At 38.1% G+C, this 17,642-nt stretch overlaps 2 protein-coding genes across 4 annotated transcripts; both read right to left on the bottom strand.

The window, feature by feature from the left end:
* Positions 1-1,614: 1,614 nt before the first annotated feature.
* Positions 1,615-6,885, bottom strand: LOC113761254 (magnesium transporter MRS2-4). The gene is made up of 4 exons (XM_027304153.1): positions 6,194-6,885; positions 4,109-4,557; positions 2,628-2,906; positions 1,615-2,135 (listed from the first exon to the last, which is right to left on the bottom strand). Exons 1-4 carry the CDS (start codon positions 6,564-6,566, stop codon positions 1,857-1,859), a joined length of 1,380 nt encoding a protein of 459 aa, XP_027159954.1. The 5' UTR covers positions 6,567-6,885; the 3' UTR covers positions 1,615-1,856.
* Positions 6,886-8,055: 1,170 nt separating this feature from the next.
* On the bottom strand, positions 8,056-17,089 carry LOC113763490. 3 transcript variants are annotated; one of them, XR_003467354.1, is made up of 6 exons: positions 16,826-17,089; positions 16,595-16,637; positions 14,211-15,356; positions 14,020-14,119; positions 8,946-9,852; positions 8,056-8,807 (listed from the first exon to the last, which is right to left on the bottom strand). XR_003467354.1 is itself a non-coding variant. In XM_027307318.1 (4 exons), the coding sequence occupies exon 3, from the start codon at positions 15,345-15,347 to the stop codon at positions 14,223-14,225; it is 1,125 nt and encodes a 374-aa protein (XP_027163119.1). In that variant the 5' UTR covers positions 15,348-15,356; positions 16,595-16,637; positions 16,826-17,089; the 3' UTR covers positions 13,877-14,119; positions 14,211-14,222. The 3 variants fall into 3 exon arrangements, 1 of the variants encoding a protein (XP_027163119.1); XR_003467353.1 differs by having other exon boundaries at positions 8,056-9,852; XM_027307318.1 differs by lacking the exons at positions 8,056-8,807; positions 8,946-9,852 and having other exon boundaries at positions 13,877-14,119.
* Positions 17,090-17,642: the final 553 nt, after the last annotated feature.

The raw sequence follows: 17,642 nt of genomic DNA, 5'->3' as shown, positions 1-17,642 counted from the left end.
TATAATATCACCTTTATTTAAGCCTAAATCTTCATCCTATTGGTGGTAATGTAACGTCGAACAATGTAGTTTGCGATTTCTTTTTTTGGGATAATGATGTAGTTTGCGATTAGGATAAAGGCTAATCAACCGCGAAGAGAGAGAGAGAGAGACTGAGAGAGGGTGGGGCCGTGGGGGGTTATGTAATCTTACCAACTAAGCTCGTGAATTGGTCACAGCCATTAATTCTATAAAACTAGTCACACTTTGATTGGAGAACTTTCTACCATTTTGCCCCTTTAATTGGAGAAATGCTCAACAAACTGCAATCAGTTTTCAACTAATCTGGAGTTGATTTGTTAGGTTTGAATGGTTATACTATGCTTTATTACCCCAATTTTGTTAAAAAAAAAGAAAAAAAAGGTGGAGGGAAAAAAAAGCTAGTAGATTAATTGTGCGAGCCTAACATAGAAGCATTTACGCGTTCACATCTGATTGAATGAGCGGAAATGGGCTGTCAGTACTCAAATCGCAGGACCACACTGCCCCCCCTTACTTTATTCTGCTTCCAAACTTTACCATAATGCTTCCAAAATTCCACTTTCGGTGCCAGTCTGGTCAACTCCAGACGCACAATTCCCAACACTTAACCGTAAACATTGCTGTAAATTCATGTCATTTCTTTTGCCCTATTTTTTCTCTCTCAGGAAGAAGTTTGAATGGATTCGCCTTCCATGATCCATCACCACCACGGACTAAAACAAACCTCCGAAACACTAAAGCATATTTACAGATCGCTCATCAACATAATTCTCACATCGGTACAGGAAATTTGAACACATGATTTTTTATGAGAAAACTATTCGTCTTTGCTAATTGAATCAACTTGTGTTGCATGATTTTTTTTGCCTTGCACCATGGAGATTGGAGTTATGTCCCTACCCACTCCCTTGGGATAAAAGGTTTCGGAATTCAAGTTAAAGGCCAACATCCTTTTTTTCAAAAAAAAGAAAAAAAAAAAAAGTAAAGGGGTTAAAGGCCAACATCCTCAACCGCAAAGAATCTAAGAGTTGTTTCGGACAAGGTTCAAACATAAAATGCTTTTATTTGTTTGGTAATCTAGAGATCAAAAAAAACTAGAAGAGCATTATAGCCATCTAAAAGCTTTATGTCACGTTTAAGACAACAGTAGTAATATCATGATTCAACTTACTTTTCAACTTTCAAACTACCTCGTGGATCGGGAAGGCATGCTGAGACGTCGAACATGGCAAATAAATTAGCAATGCCACTTACTGCAGGTATTGACTATAGAGTGTCTGCTGTTACCGCTACAAATAGTACTGGAATTCAATCAATGGAACCACCTGAAGGCGAAGGTCCTTTATTGAATAGCAAGCAAGAAGCTTTTCTATGAGCTGAGTAACCATCATAACAGCTCAAACCAGAAGGAACTTGTGCACAAGTAATTCCTAAAAGCAATTGAGAAACCATGCCATGCAATGCAACTAGCAGTTGGTCCCCCTTGTGGCGTGGGAAGACAACGCCGCACCACCAATTTAAGGGGCCATCGCCATCTCACAGTTCATCACAAGTACCCGATGATTGCATGTAAGCAACAAGAAAGAGGAGGAATTACAAAGAGAAAACAGGGTTAAATTGTATGATTGCACTTCCATGTTGTTCCCAACATTGTACAGTGCTTGTTTGATGAGAGTCTTCCCTAAATATGAGACCATGTCTTGCAAAACTTAAAAAACGGGGCGAAGGCCATGAATGAATTTAGACAGTAATTTTCACCCCAAAAAAGGGAAAAACCAACGGTATTGCCATTTTTTTTTCTTTTCACTTCTGGTCCTAACAGATCAAAAATGAGTTCAAGACCCAAGAAGCTTCTTCCATCTTGCATATCCTAAAATGAGAAGGAAGAGTAATATACAACCCGCTGTACTACCACCGACAAGCGGCCAGAAGACCCCATTGGTATGGAAGAGTGTACAAGGGATATTCATCCCAAACGCACCAGCAATCAGAGTCTCTACAGCAACCGCAAATGAGGCAATGGTCAATGTCAGTTGCAATTGAATAAGTTCGTTTCGCTGGTTGTCAAGTTGGATGTTGACATAATCCTCTGTGTCATCAATGTATTCCCGAACCTGCAAAAAATAGGGGGAAAAGGAAAAAACATCAACAAGAGGACGTAGAAGGAGGAACTGGGTAGCTGAATCACCTCACTTGAAAAGCAAAATAGGAAAGAAGATTACAAAAATGAAACAAGTTTTCAGTACGATCTAGACAAGTTTTATCTGTTTCTCTGTTTATATAGGAAAACAACTTCAATTTATTAAGCCAGAATGTTGGGGACTAGTCAGGAAAATTTTCTAAAAGAGACAATTTAGAAGCTTCATTTCTCTTCAATCTCCATAGAAGCTTTCAGGATCACAAAATAGAGACTCTGCACATATATCAAACTTCCAAGCAAAGTTAATGAAATAAAAGAGTTTTCTAGGACCACCATCTAAGAATTTCTCAATACTACACAATAGATTTTTCAGGAACTCAAAAAAAGAGGAAGGGTGCCACCAAAACCAATGCTTATCAATTTTAATTTTTTTGGTCTAATCGAAGAAAACTACAGTCGCACTCACAGATAGTATCTTGTTACGAGTGCCATCCAACTGCATGAAATAAGCCTCAAGCAACATTTCCAAATCCTCAACATCATGGTCATTTGAATGATTGATGGTCAAACTCCCACTTGTTGTAGAATTAAGTCGTTGAAGAAGAGTAGCAGCAGGTACATTGTTATTTGAGACCATAGCTCCCAATAGAGCCTCAGATTGCTGATTTTGAATCCACTTCCTTGTCAAGTATAACTGGGCCATGTCTTCGTTGTCATCCAAAAGATGTTCAATTTCATCTCTGACCTACAAACAAGCTCCATTAACAAAGCTCCAGTGAAAAATAAAAATAAAAAAAGATCCATAAAGAAGTCGGATGGAAAATCTGCTCTTGTGTGGCATTATATTATCTGCATTGATTTGTTCCACTTGCCAATCAGAGATATTTAAGACTAACTTTTGGAATATAGTACTCCCTCTGTCCCATAATTTTTGTTACACTTCAGTATAAGTGTTTTTTGTGAACGGTGGAAAGGTAGTGGTATATTCTGCAAGTTTTTCCCATTTTGCCCATATGAGATTGCACTGACCGGTCATCTTTTGTTTCAATAGTTGCAAGATGGGACAATCATCATAAATGTTGGCCCGTGTATTTTTTGTTGATACCATCTCAAATTTGAACCAATTTCTTGCATGATAACACGCTTCTCCATTTAATGAACCAACAAAATGCAGTGCAACTCAAGTGGATGATTGGCCTAGCAAACAGATCAAAGCAGGAGTTAATGGGCGCTGCACCACTCTCTACAAAGAAAAAGCTAGTAAAACTAAGGGTTGGAACTGGAATTTGGTAGATAAATTTTTTGCTATTTTGGGTGACACTTGGGACATACCAAAAAGGAAAGTATGACAGTTTCAATGGCATGGAGGGAGTAATATATATATATATATTTTATACACATACTTGTACAGAAAATGGAAAAGCTTAAAACAGGACAGGTGCTTTGAGCATTGATGAATGAGAAGAACAGGAGAGCATTTCGTGGCTTAAGCAAATATCCAATGGATGATAAAAAAACTGGGAGTCCATCTGAATGGGTGTTTTTAAAAAAAGTTCCAACTGTAGATGGGTGTCTACAAAAACATTTAACATGGTGTTTTAGAAGTGTTTTTAGAGGTGCTTTTAAAGATGGTGCGGAACCCCTCCCCTCCCAGCCCTTCTGCCACCTTCCACTCACTTCACTCCTACCCAGCTAACGAACCACACCAGCACACCAATCTTATGTTAATGCATTCAATCTTTTTTATTAGTCACCAAACAACACCAGTCCTTTCAATTCTGACCAACAAATGACATTATGCATGACTTGTTGAAACTTCTGCTTGTAATCTTTTCCAGCAAAAAACCAAAAGACAAAGACATGTAAAAGCGTGATTTTGTCTCCCATTACTGTAAGGTTGGGATAATCAAATTTTGACCTGAATAACAAAACTGAATAAATAAGTACCTTTTGTACACGTGCAAGCAATCGGGTAAGATTGCTTTTTAAACTCCGAACACGCTCAAGATTCTTGGTGCTAACATTCATAGCCAGTTCATCTAAAACAGGGTAAGCATCTCTCTCTAGCTCTGCTACACTGGAATCCAAGAATGTACAAACCACTTCTAATGCAATCTCCAGAACCTGGAACTCAAATGGAAGCTCTGCTTGCATACCTTCAACAGTTTCTGGTGCAGGCAACCATTGTTCAGATGTTGGAAATAGCATCTCATCATCTTGTGCAACTATTTGGCCAGTTCCATCATTCTTGAAAGCACTTTTGTGCGGAAGTTGCTGCCTCAGCTGATCAACAAATGGAAGAACATCCTGCCTCAGAGGATCAACCAGCAATACCTCTTCAGCTGTAACTATAGCTCTTATGAACTCTAAATTGACTACCATAGCCTTTTCCCTAGCTGCAAACCAAAAAGCAAAAATTAAAGGTTGGAAAGTACAACAAAAATGAACAAGTAAAAGTCTTGAAATTCATTGAGCTCAATTCATCCAAAAAAAAAAAAGGAGAGGAAGAAGAAGAATATCAAAATGAAAAGAAATGCACTTTCTGAGATTTTTGCAGGATAATAGACTATACCAGCCATGAGACATACATTGAGGATCATCCCTTACTCAGAGGCATTATTTTTGTTATTTATGAGCTCTAAGCCTTAGGGACAGCCATCCCCTCAAGAAAAATGCACAACATTGCCAACAAAAATCACACAAAAATTGGAAAAAAGAAAGTGTCAAGGATTTATCTAACCGGTCGATACACACACTTCCACACCCCCAAAAGGGACAAACTACAGTATTAAAACAACAGTGGCCACACGAAAAACCACGGTCACACTCATGAGCACCCACTAGAAAATTTTAATTGAATTCAGTCTTCCTCGTCCACTAAGTAACCACATTTATCATGATAAGCATCCCAACAAATTTAGGAAGCCTCCGAGTCAGCAGTCTAAAACCATACCAAGAGAATAGAAAAAGGAACTTCTCATCTTGCTCAATCGCCAATAATAGCAACCCAATCCTATCACCTGATCTCAAAGCAAGAATAGTAAGATGTTTAGAATATATGAGAACCAATTTTATCTCCAAGCATCTATCTTGGTAGCTCGTAACAGCATCATCTCACAACATAAAAATGATTGCTTATATGGGTAAAATGAGCAGAAAAGCAAAAACTCTACAAAGTTAGGCCATGTTATCTAAAAGGATAACTAAATCTCTTCAATAAAAATTTTTATGCCCCCCCCCCTTTCTTTCCAAACTGGAAATACAATCTATACTTGCTCCCAAAAAGGGCTCAAGAGTTGCATTCACTGCAGTTAAGAGATTTGTTTGTTGAATTCCAAAAAGGGAAGGCTAATTCAACTCCCAGATGCACAAGCAACTTTCGGTTTGATCCTAGTGCAATTTAAATTCAAACAAAGAAAAAGAAAAGACAGGCCCAATATCAACCTGTACTATCTAGCAATGGCATATAACGGCCTGACTGATGAAAAATTCAGATGCCTAGTAGTCTATGCTTGAACTGCTGAATTGTCAGTCACGAGAAACCGTGTAATGACTGTTAGGGTTAGGATGAGGGTCTCCAGAGTTAATCTATATAAAAAGTTTAGAGTACAAGGCTGAAAATACTAATCTCTTTCGTAATAGCAGAGGTGCTACAATTTCCCTCCCATCTAATAGGAGAAGAATGTACCGCTATTGAACTCTCAGATTCAAGGCCGAAAATCAGTGCGAATCATCTTGGTACCACAGCAAATGAAGACGCAAAATTGTAGATAATTCACAAAGCAACGACCACATATATCATTGTAGCCTATATCAGGCAATGAAGGTGAGGATTATTATAGGTCAAAGGTCAATTTATTGCAATAGACCAGAGCAATTGTTTATCACCAATGCATTATTCCCATCAAAGTACAAGAACATAGACTTTAAAAGGAGAACAACGATAACGCCATAGATTAGAAACGACTTGAGGGTTCAGAGGATAAGATGAAGATCGTTGCTAGTATTAACTAATGAATAAAACAAATTTACCAAGAATACTGGAGGAATGAGAGAAGATAGGGCCGAGAATTCGGAGATCACGAGCAGGTATAGAGACGCGCTTAATAATGACGCTTTTATCGCACTCAATCAACTCCGACTGCCCCGTCCGATCAAACCTCATCCACAACCTCGCCGCCCCACCCACCTTCTTCTTCCCGACAGAAGCCTTATTATTATTCCCGGCGGCTGCCACAATCGCCGTAGAAGAAGAAGAAGCAAAATTATTATTATTATTAATATTATTATTGGGCACGACCGGCACCAGGGCAGAGCTAGTGGTAGCTTCAATCTCCGGTGGGTGGGGAGGCAGCGAAGCCTTCTTCCTCCTCCTAAACAGGGATTGCGCCTTCGCCATCTTCATAATTCACTACCCTCCTCCCCTCCTCTTCTTATGTGTGTATGTATGAATGCAGTGTATGGTATTACAATAGAGTCTTCTGTATATGTATAGATGTGGTACGTAAAGGAGGAAAATTGATTCTGAGATTTAGCGATTGAAGAAGGAGGAGGAGGAGGAGGAGGAAGGGGGGTGGCTTCTCGTTAACGATGTTCTTGGGCTTCTTCCTCGTCTTCGTCTTCTTCTTCTTGTAGTAGCTCCATATACAGAAGAAGACTCCTCCAGTCGGGGGAATGACTGGCTGCTGGTGGAGTCGTGATTCTGCGTTTTTAGAATATATTTTTGGCGTAGCAGTTGGCAACCAAGTTGCAGCACTACTACAGCTCGTGCTTCCTCCCTTTTTCTTTTTTCTTTTTTTTTTTTTCTTTTTTGGGTCGAAGTTTTTGCGTTGGGCTGTTGGCCCGGATTTCCCTACTTAGCTGTGAGATCTGTTCTGAAGGTGAGGCCTCGGGGAAATCTGATGCTGGGGCTTCTTACCCAGTATTACGTGTATTCTGTTATTATTCTGTCGTTTTTTTTTTTTATTATTGTTATATAATTTTTACATTAATCTAAATTTGTTCTTAGAAATTTGAACTTGTTTGGACTGCTGTTTTTCTTCAAAAATTTTTTACGCTCTTCATCAATACATTTTTTAACAGACATTCTTTTATTTTACATATATTAAATCATTACAATACATTTTTTTAACAAAAATTTAGAAAAAAAAAAGAAGCAATTCGAGCCGAACTTTAGATTTCACAGGATCCCTTAAATGGAGCGGAGCAGGTGGATTTAGAGGTAACACTACTACTAGTTTGTATAAACAAATGATAGGTGGGGTAAATTAAATATCATTAGACTTTTTTGCGTGCGTCGTCGGTTCGATCCCAACCACTGAATATAAAATTAAGAAGAATAACTACTTAAAAATGAATTAACTTGTTCGTAAATCCTAGCTGGATCCTACGTATGTGCAGCTTTCAACGGTAGTTGAGATGATTTGTCGGATTGTTCTAAAAATGTGTCGGTTTTCATATTGAAAAGAAATAGAAGCTGACGATACAAGGCAAGTGGTAATTGCTTTTAGATAACTTATCAGCCAATTTGGAATGAAAATTTTGGATGGAGATTAACAAGAAGATTTAGCTGACCTTTTTTACATGAAAATTGCTACTACAGATTAGAACAAAGTCAAACTCATCCTTCCCAAAAAAAAACGGAGTCAACCACAATCCACCATTAATTTAACCCCGCTTTAGTTTTGACCAGTGACAAAAAGACAAAAACAAAAACAAAAAAAAACAAGAAAAACTAACAAGCATCGCCACCATGAGTCATGACCTAATATCCTCCTCGTGCTATATGATGTGCTCTCCGCTTTACCTGTGGACGGCGTTTCTCAAGATTTTTTTTTTTTTTTTAAAAAAAAAAAAAAAACACACACACACACACACACGCAATAAATTTAAAAAATACAAATAATTTGTGAGGTCATTTCATTTCAACAAATGAATGGATGTGATCTCATCTTCGGCATGGCATATAAGAAGAAGATGGATGGACATTCCAACCGTACAAGGAGCTCCTCCATTGACATCATCTCTCGGCAGTATAAAATGATTTTTTTTTTTTAGAAGTTAGCATAAATATGATCTTCGCCAAGGACGCTTGACACCTACAAAACTCTTTACAAACCAAAATTTGCCATTCTTTCTATTCATAGTTCATACCCTGCGCAATCTGTCGTCAACACAAGGAAGAAACTGCATTTCTGTGTCCCTCTTACCATCCATCTCAAATTCAGCAACTGACCAGACGCAATTCACTCAAAATGACTGCCAAAGGGAAGAAGATGTGGATGATTTCCACAGATGATTTTTGCAGCCAGTTGTGAAACCTTTAAAGAGCACAGGAATGAAAACAGCAAAGTACATGGGATACTCGGACAATCTGAGCCTGAAAACTCCCAGAGCCATTATAAACTAGTAAACGAATATGCCAAAGGCGTGTAACAACATCTCAGCTCCAGAACGCATGCAGATGGATAGTCCAGGTTCATTCAACCAGAAATAAGTGATTGTATCGATGAACTTTTTCTCACAACTCGTACTCGGCACAATCAACCAAGTCCACAACTTTCAGCACAGCAAGGCATCAATGAAGAAGAGCCATCCAGACCTTCAAAACATCCTCCGCTCCTAGGAATGCAACATATCCAAGATACTGACATGAAAGAGAGATCTCACATTTAACATGATGACACCAAAGAGACAGATGAGCGGTACAAATGTGTTGCTTAGCTGACAACTTTTAAGCAGCCTCATTGCACTTGGAACCATCATCAAGTTCAACAACTGTTACCTGAAATCCTGTCTCACCGAGCAGTCGAATAAGATTATCTTCAGCCACCATGCACAAGAAGAAAATCCTCTCTTTAGAGCTGCTGCCTTCAGTAACTTAAAATCCAGTGACTTTGCACGCCTTCAGGTTTTTGCAAAACTTAAAAAGAGATGGAACAAGCTCAATCTATTAGCAAACTTTTTGGAAACAACTGCGATTGCAACTATTCGCAATCGACAAATTCTGCCTTGCTAACCTGGAAAGGTTCTTCATATGCACATATTGTGCATGGAAGCCAAACTCTCGCCACATGGAGTGCATTGAAAGAATCCCTTACGCCACTGAATAAACTTGACAGACCCTCAATACCACGTAAAAATATCACTTGGACTTCTTGAATAAGAGATTCCAAAAAGCGTACCACTAAGTTTGCCAAATTATAAATTTTCCAGAACCTACTAATCAGGGCTTCTACAACTTATGTGCAATATTTACATTGGTAAAAGCTGAACTTCCTAAAGATTGCGGAGGATATTAATTATGCCATTGCTTGGTCCAGTAAAAGGAAGGAGGCTTCAGCAAAACATGTTATAGAGAAATCTCAAAAAATGTCACTTAGAATCACTGCATGTCGAGCATCATCAGCAGCTGGTCACTCCAAAGGCAACAAGCAGGTTTCAGCAAGTGAACCCAGTGGAAGTCATTGCAAGAATAGCACAGCACTTTTCTTTTCTTTTTTTTTTTCATTTTTTGGTTACTGCTACTAAGCATGAAACCCAAGACATCTTGCAAACAGTTCGTCAATTAAGTTCACCAAAGTCCACAAGTATAGCATCCGCTGGAGCCTTCTTTGAAGCAACATTATCAGCCAACAGAAACTCCTTCCAAAGTAGAAGCAGAATTATCATTTTTATTGGATATAGAACACCTGCAATGGCCAACATGATCTCAAGATTAATAGAATATTGCCTTCAGCTAAATAATGTTATTATTGAGAACACAAGAAATACACATCTCATCATATTCTGTCCACCAACAAAGAAAAAACTATAAGGAGCCACGCAAGTCTTTAAAATTTTGAAAAAGGACAAGGGAACAAACATACATCGGATTGTCATTCAATGCAAGCTGCATGATATTAGAATCTGAGGCCTTGAGACCTAATAGCATGTCCACTTTTAATGAAATAAATCCTAGAACCACATTCACCCCTAGCCTTCTACTCAGTAATTTCTTCCTTCTAGACATTTTTGGAGAGAAAGGAAGAAAGGGAAGGTGCACACATAAGGTGAAGCAGACTAAGAAAAGACGAAGCTGAGGAGATTGATGAGAGAGAGAGAGAGAGAGGGATGGAGGGAGGGAGGGAGTGGGGAGAGAAAGAGATTACAGATACAAAGTTATAAAGTTTAATTTCCTTGGATCCCCTGCATTCTATCCCAGCACTCTCTCTTTCACAAACACGTACACATGTTTCCCCCTCCAAGATGCTCCGTTCATGAGACAATTTTCTCTCATCAAGTATGATCTCAATAAGATTAAAACCTAGGACAAAAGGGTTTATAATGCAAAAAGGATCTCCAGCATCAATAGTCTCTGATTATCTCTCCAAATGATTGAAGCAGTTTGGGAAAAAATTGCAGTATAACTCCCTATGCTTTTACCCCCTCAGTTCTTCACCTCTTCCAGAACTATGCAGTGTTTCACAGACAGTCACATAAGCTATGAAGTGACTTTACAAATGTTTTGTCACAAAGATCAGGAACATATACATTTGATAAAGTCAAAATTTTATATCATTTTCTTAGGTCTGGGTCTAACTTTCTTATTTCTTACAGCCTAAGGTCAGTCCTAGTGGAAGGAAAAGAAAATCAACTACAGCACAGTCATCAAAGCAGCATCCTGCTTTTTCATGATAGCTATGCTTGATTTATAAAGATTTCATGGCCCAAAACTGAAGACAAAGTTTCTTGTTTCTCAGCCACTACAACAGGTTCAAGGCAGGTACGAACATCCCAATAAAAAGATTTTCCTTTGAATTTAGCTAATTGACCAAGCCTCAACTTCTGTGAACCAAAGGATATTTCTTACAGTCGACAACACATGAGAAACTCATAAAACACCAAGTCACAGCAATTCTCAGTGATATAGCACCCCCAGAAGAAAAAAGAAAAAAAAAAAAAAAAACCTCGAAACTCATCAAGTTACAGCACTCCTCAACCACAGACTTGGCAGACCCAAGACAAATCAGAAAGCCAAATTTAAAGGAGGTTGGAACATAAGAGGAAATTTAAAAAGCCTTCACTTTCCCATGTGACTGCAGATGTGAGAAAAAGCATCTCTTTGAGACTCTATAACATATTATTACCTAGAAATTTTTCCTATATTGTAACCTTCTTTATTTCAGCTTTTTATGACATCAACTTCCTGAGATACTAGAGACAGAAGTAATCAAACCATGTATATCTTTCATGCAAGGGCCATCCCCGGGCCCATTAATAGAGTTCTTCAGTCTCGGCACGAGAGATTGCAGGCTTGCATATTGGAAAAGAACCTCTATTCTTGCAACTTAAGGATGTTCCCTACTTGGATAATACATATGTAATTCCTGAAACCACAAAAAAGTTGTCCGTGCCAACTGATGAGTCAATATTTCTAGGATATATTTTGTTCCATTCTTGGAGATTATCATTCACTCCAATCCTTTTTAGGTTCTTATATTTTTCCTTCTTAGAGAGGATTTATTCAGTTTCCTTTATGATTTTATTGTATCCATTTTAGGTGGTTGTCCTAATCCTCCTTCAATGACATTTACTTTGTTACTTTTCTTACTTTTCAAAGTGTTCTCTTTTATTGTGATTATTCAATGAACATCTCCATAGCCAAGAGGCCAACTATAAGACTACAAACATCATCAAATCAGCGACACATCACAATATTATTTCTATGGGCCAAACTTTAATGCTTCTGGTATCTCTTGCTTTGTCTTCTTAAGGGGTTATGTTGTCAAGTCAGAGTCCAGCCTTTTAGTTTTGAGCTGTTCAAAATACTAGAACTACTAAATATTTTCTTTAGGTATACCGTAAATTCCCTGGTCTCCACATAATCCGAATAATTATCTGCACTTATCACCTCTGAGTTTCCTAAGTTGATACCATCACTGAAGTGAAACCACAAATGGTGACTTTAACATACTGCAAGTCAGAAGGACAATATAAAAACAAACGGACTATATGGCTCACTAATTAGTGGATGCATGACTCGAGAAGAACTACTTCATAATCAGATTTGATAACGCAGCCAAAATGATGGAGGTAGTCCAACAAAGACTTGTTTGAATGGAGACTCCGCAAACTAATAATGACGACACTAACAATAGCAACATAGCCCACTATCTTGCTTCAAAGTGAAGCTTTGCAAGAATATTGAGAGTAAATATCCAATGAAAATCGGACATTTTCATGAAAAATGGCAAGAGATCAAATTCTATCAAATGGACATTTATGGTACTGGAAGGACTTAATTCAAAAAAAAAGATATCAAGATGGAGGGCAAAAGAGGTGATGTTGACGCTATGGTGACAAATCAGCTCATCTGGCACCTATTTTCTTTCCTATCGACATAGGCTTAAATTTTGTTCCATAAATATATTCATTTCTAGATTCTTAATGTTTTCTCTTTCCAGTTGAGTTTCTTAGCTGTCAAGAATTCAACTTTAGAGGAAAAGTGACATAATTGACTTAATCTTGCAGTAATTTGTCATTATTTATTCCACTTGCATCATTTGTTTGTTGTATAAGTTTATCGCTTAGGTTCTTAGCTGCCATATACATAGATTTAGGTATCTGCATCAGTAAGGACACGTGGTCCAAATATATCGTATTAGCATGTCTCCATAGTCCAAACATATAAAAAAAATCTCTTTTCTCTATACTCGAAGATTTGTGTGTAATTAAAACATTATCCCTCGAATATTTTAGGTTTTCTATGTGCAATTATTACTTGGAATAACATTCGGTATATTATCATGATTATATCGTGGACTACGAATATCTTAGTCAGTAATGTTCGAGAAGCATGCAACTAGGGCCGGTGCAAGTAGGTAGCTATAAATAACATCATCGAAACACTTGTAATAAGATGGATATCGGCAATGTTCACATTAAACATGATTGCTTCCACTATCATACAATGCTCAAGATCACCATATTTAGTCTGATGTACCCATAGGCATGAGGTATTCAGACGTACATTCTAAAGATGGATAAGGCAACTTAAAGAAGTCCAAGCTTAAGCATTGGATCTAAGGAAAGACCAAAGAACTTCATGAAAGCTCAAATACATATTGCATGGATGTGCTAAAGGCAATGCTTGCAAAATCGTACAACATGTGAGGCTACAGGTCGGACTGTTAACTAAACGCATAAAGAACTCTTTGACTATGTATGTGTGACAAGCAAAACAATAGGGAAAGGAGATAATTATTTTGCCGGCCTTACAGTCTCAGCAAGAAAAGAAAGTGGTTGTTTGTCCTCCCATTGGATGGCAGAGAGGACAAGAAAAAACGATGTTCAATACCTCTCTGAAATGCTTGAGAGTCTGTCAATGGAAGTCAATTCTCAAGATGTCTCCATGCAAATGCTACGTAACGCTTCATTTTCACTTCTTTCTATCACCAGAAAACCTCCCAAAAAAGATAACAGTCGTGCTCAATTTTTAAATCGTTTTCTTTTTACAAATATTCAAGATTTAAAGATACTTTCAATATCTTTGAACCTAAATCGAAGTCTTAAATCACCTTCCAGTACTTTGTTTCACAGACTCGCTGGAATCAGACAGAAAGCAATACAAGGTTTATTGAGGGAATGAAAAGAAAACCAAGGAAAACTTGATGTGACAAAGATAAATAGATTCTTTTAATCTTAAGCAAGCAAAACCTAAAATATCCCACATCATGCAAAAATCCAAGGGTTTATGAAGCTGGCATTCAACCAAAGTACATTACACTCGGATATGTTAATAGTACCAAGAAAAACATAAAGGAACATAAGTCTCATGATATTACTCTAAACAGCAAACCATCTCCATGTTGCATCACCTTGTTATAGAAGCAGCTTCCACATAGCTTTTTGTAAAACCTTTCATCTAGAATATATGCTCCATCTCTATTAGGCCATCCTGAAAATTCCAATAACAGCCTACAGAATAGACACAAAAAAGAATATAAAGCAACAAACCATAAAGACCAAGTACAATCAAGCAAAAATTAACTTTATTAAGACATCTGACCATTGAACAGCATCACTGAGGAACTGAGAAAAGCAAGCAGTTATTGTCCCAACGAAGTCTGATTTCACTTCCAACCTGAAGTCTCTTGCCTCTGACAATTTTGCCCCATTTGCCAATCAGATTGTAATAACTTCCTCTCCATTTGAGCTTCATCAAATATAGATCACCTGTGTCTTCATCCCGAGCATTAACACTTATCTGATGCTCATTCCTCAACTGCTCACGGGCCTGAGGCTGCCAGTAGAACAGAATATGATCTTCAACAGCCTTGCCAGGTAAAGTAAGAAATGGATGATTAGTATCCACATCAGACAACGTGAGCGCCTTCTTAATAGGCCAATTATCCTGTCCTGATGCCGTTGCAACATATCGCTGCTGAGGAACTGAGAAGTATAAGCATTCATTCAACCATCGCAAATTGATCTCTTTCCCAACACCCAGTCCCTTCTGTCGAATTATTGTTCCCCATTTGCCAATGAGGTTGTAGTAATTACCCCTCCACTTCAATTTCATCAAATAAATTTCACCAGTATCATAATCTCTGGCGTTCACATTTACCTGCTCTTCCCTTCTCAATACTTCTCGTTGTTCCTGTGACCAGTAATAAAGAATATGATCTTCAACCAATCGGCGAGGCAAAGGGAGAAAAGGATGATTGGTGTCCACATCAGACAGCGTTAACACCTTTTTAATAGGCCACTGGTCCTGCACTGGTGGTGCTGCGACCATCCGAATAGGTGGTACAGCGACAATCTGCTGTTGAGGGACCGAAAAGTACAAGCAGCCATTAGCCCACCTTATATAAATTTCTTGACCAACATCAAGTCCCTTTCCTCGAACAACTTTTCCCCATTTGCCAATCAGATTATAATAACTCCCACGCCACTTCAACTTCATCACATACATTTCACCAGTGTCATCATCTCTTGCATTGAAATCCACCTGGCCTACAGCTCTCAAATGATCCTGTTGCTGCTGTGTCATGTGCACAATAATGTGATTATCAACTTGCTGCCTGGACAGAGTTAGGAATGGATGAGTAATATCCACATCAGACAATGTAAGGGCTTTTTTGATAGGCCATTGTTCCTGAACTTGTGGGACAGAAACAGTATTATAGTATGCTGCCCTCTTCATTTCAACAACCTAAAATACAAAATCAATCACCAACATTTAGCACCTCAAGTGGAATAGTTCAGTTTGAGAAAAAAATTTATGACTGGTCCACTAAGTGGTGACTTCAACAGGAAAGCAAATTTGCAGTCGACCTCAAGTCTATAACATTCTCTTAGATAAATTTTTTTAGGCTATTAATTGCATCAGGTACCTCTTTGAACTACAGTATAGAATGGGAAAAAAAAAATCTTGGATACACAGTATCTGTTTGTAATATAACACCAAAAAAAATAAAAATAAAAAAAGGAAGCATCAGCTGAGGGGTAAGAACTTCCTTAAATTCAACAGACAGATGCTGGACGCAAACCTAATTTCATTCCTCTCTCAATAGAAACTACAGCCTAGAGTTATTTCGTCGAGGCAGATATTTTTGGGGTGCTGAGGCTAATTTTTGCAATTGATGGTAATGCAGGTAATTTCAGGCAAGGATAGTCGATGGGAGCTGATGTATTTTAGGGTAACAATAAATAGGGGATCACAAGGTAATCACTATGGCAAGTATAAACAAACAGCTTGAAATCATTTAGGGCAAACGACAAAAACCAGCTCCCACGAAAAAATACACTGAGGCATGGACCAAATCGATATCCATAACCACCTTAAAAAGCTACTCAATGAAGCACAGCTAAAACAGAAAGAACCATGCTAAAATCTGCAACAAGAAAACAATAGAACTGACATCCATAAGGGAAAGGGATATTCAACTCCAACAGAACTTAAGGCACAGACCAAATCTGAAAAATAAATTAGTAGCTTGGGCACACAGTATACTTTTCCTCTCCTCCATCAATAAGTTGTTTCAGATTTGGAGTTACATTATCCATGCATGCTTTGCAGCAATAAAACCCTAAAATCAAAAGAATTAGACGCGATAGGGAGGTAAAGAATCCTCCCAGTATGGACATAAAAAAACATCAAAATCCCTAGAAAGCCAAGTCAACCATACCGTATATGGAAAAATAATAATAAACAAGCTTCTCAATATCCATAGACTTTCATTTAAGAAGGGTTAGATCAACTGATCAAATATCCACAACAGACCCTCAATTATTTTCAGCTTTCTGAAATATGCCTTCCCACACATCAAAACCACATGCATCCAATTGAACCACGGCAAATACACACGAACACAGACATTCACATAATTTACAGCTCAAGCAAAAAAACCTAAAAAGTCAATTTATGTCCACTTCACAGCTCACACTTACCTGCCAAAGAAACAACCTCAGAAAGTCAATTGAGGATAAGAACCTGCGAAAAACAAAAAAGAAGAAATGAAAAAAGAGTGTAGACCAGCTTTAATCAAATGAAAACCCGTAATCAACATGCAAAAACAGAAACGCTTCCTATTCCGCCTTTCTGCAAATGCAATGGAACAGAAATGCAGTCAATGAAAAAGCCGGAAACCCAAAAAAATAAAAGAGGTGAAATTTGCTCACTGATGAGAATGATGAAATGAAATCGAGCTAAGAAACCTAGATCTTAATTCAGGAAAGGGCAATAGGATTTAGAGGCAGTGGTTTGGGGAAATTTGGAGGAGGGTTTAGATTATATAGTTAATAGGGGCATAGGAAGAGAAGAAAGGTGCGGACGGTGCGGATGGGGTTAAAGAGAAGGAAGATAAGCAACACATTTTCTGAGAGAGGGAGATGAAGAAAAAGGGGAGAAGAAGCATGGGAAACCACCGAAGAGAAGAGGTTGGAAGAAAAAGAGAGAGCAAAGAAGGCAAGAAAGAAAGAAAGACTGGTTTTTTCCTTTCCTTTCTCTCAATTGTTTCTTTTTTTTTTTCCTTTTTTATTCGGCAGAGTGAAGTGCAGAAGAAAGAGGGTCCTGAGTCGATGAGGTCATGTAAATGTTTGTTTGTTTCTGCTCACCATCTCGGAGTGGGGGAGGGACTAATCCATTGATAACAAGAAAGATTGGGGTGGGGGTGGAAGTTAGGAGGTGTTTTTGTTTTGTGTGGCACGAAGGTTTGCAGTTGGGTTAGAGAAAGGGAGAGAAATGACTTGGGAGTTTTGGGTAGTAGCATGGGATGGGAGGGTTGCTTGGTGTGATGTTTAAGTGAAATTACACTTGTACCCCTATTACAATTTCTTTTCTTTTTTTTTTTTTGGTTTTTTAGGGGGGAAGGAGTGATGATTCAAGGTTTATTGTGATTTGGTCAACGTAAAATTAATCTCCAAAATTGCTATGAGCAAGAAAAATGGGATGAGGAACGTATCATATAAACCAATAATAATGAGCATTCATTAAAGC

Source organism: Coffea eugenioides, chromosome 2, assembly GCF_003713205.1.
Source record: "Coffea eugenioides isolate CCC68of chromosome 2, Ceug_1.0, whole genome shotgun sequence".
Classification (NCBI taxonomy): domain Eukaryota; kingdom Viridiplantae; phylum Streptophyta; class Magnoliopsida; order Gentianales; family Rubiaceae; genus Coffea; species Coffea eugenioides.
This window is presented reverse-complemented; position numbering and strand designations above follow the sequence as displayed.

Bases quoted from the DNA above. Each gene is read 5' to 3' on its own strand.
- LOC113761254 (XM_027304153.1), bottom strand. From the start codon at position 6,566: ATGAAGATGGCGAAGGCGCAATCCCTGTTTAGGAGGAGGAAGAAGGCT. The intron at 4,558-6,193 runs GTAAATTTGTTT...TTTGGTTTGCAG, and splicing joins TCATTCCTCCAGTATTCTTG to CTAGGGAAAAGGCTATGGTA. The intron at 2,907-4,108 runs GTACTTATTTAT...GCTTGTTTGTAG, and splicing joins TGCTTGCACGTGTACAAAAG to GTCAGAGATGAAATTGAACA.
- LOC113763490 (XM_027307318.1), bottom strand. From the start codon at position 15,347: ATGAAGAGGGCAGCATACTATAATACTGTTTCTGTCCCACAAGTTCAG.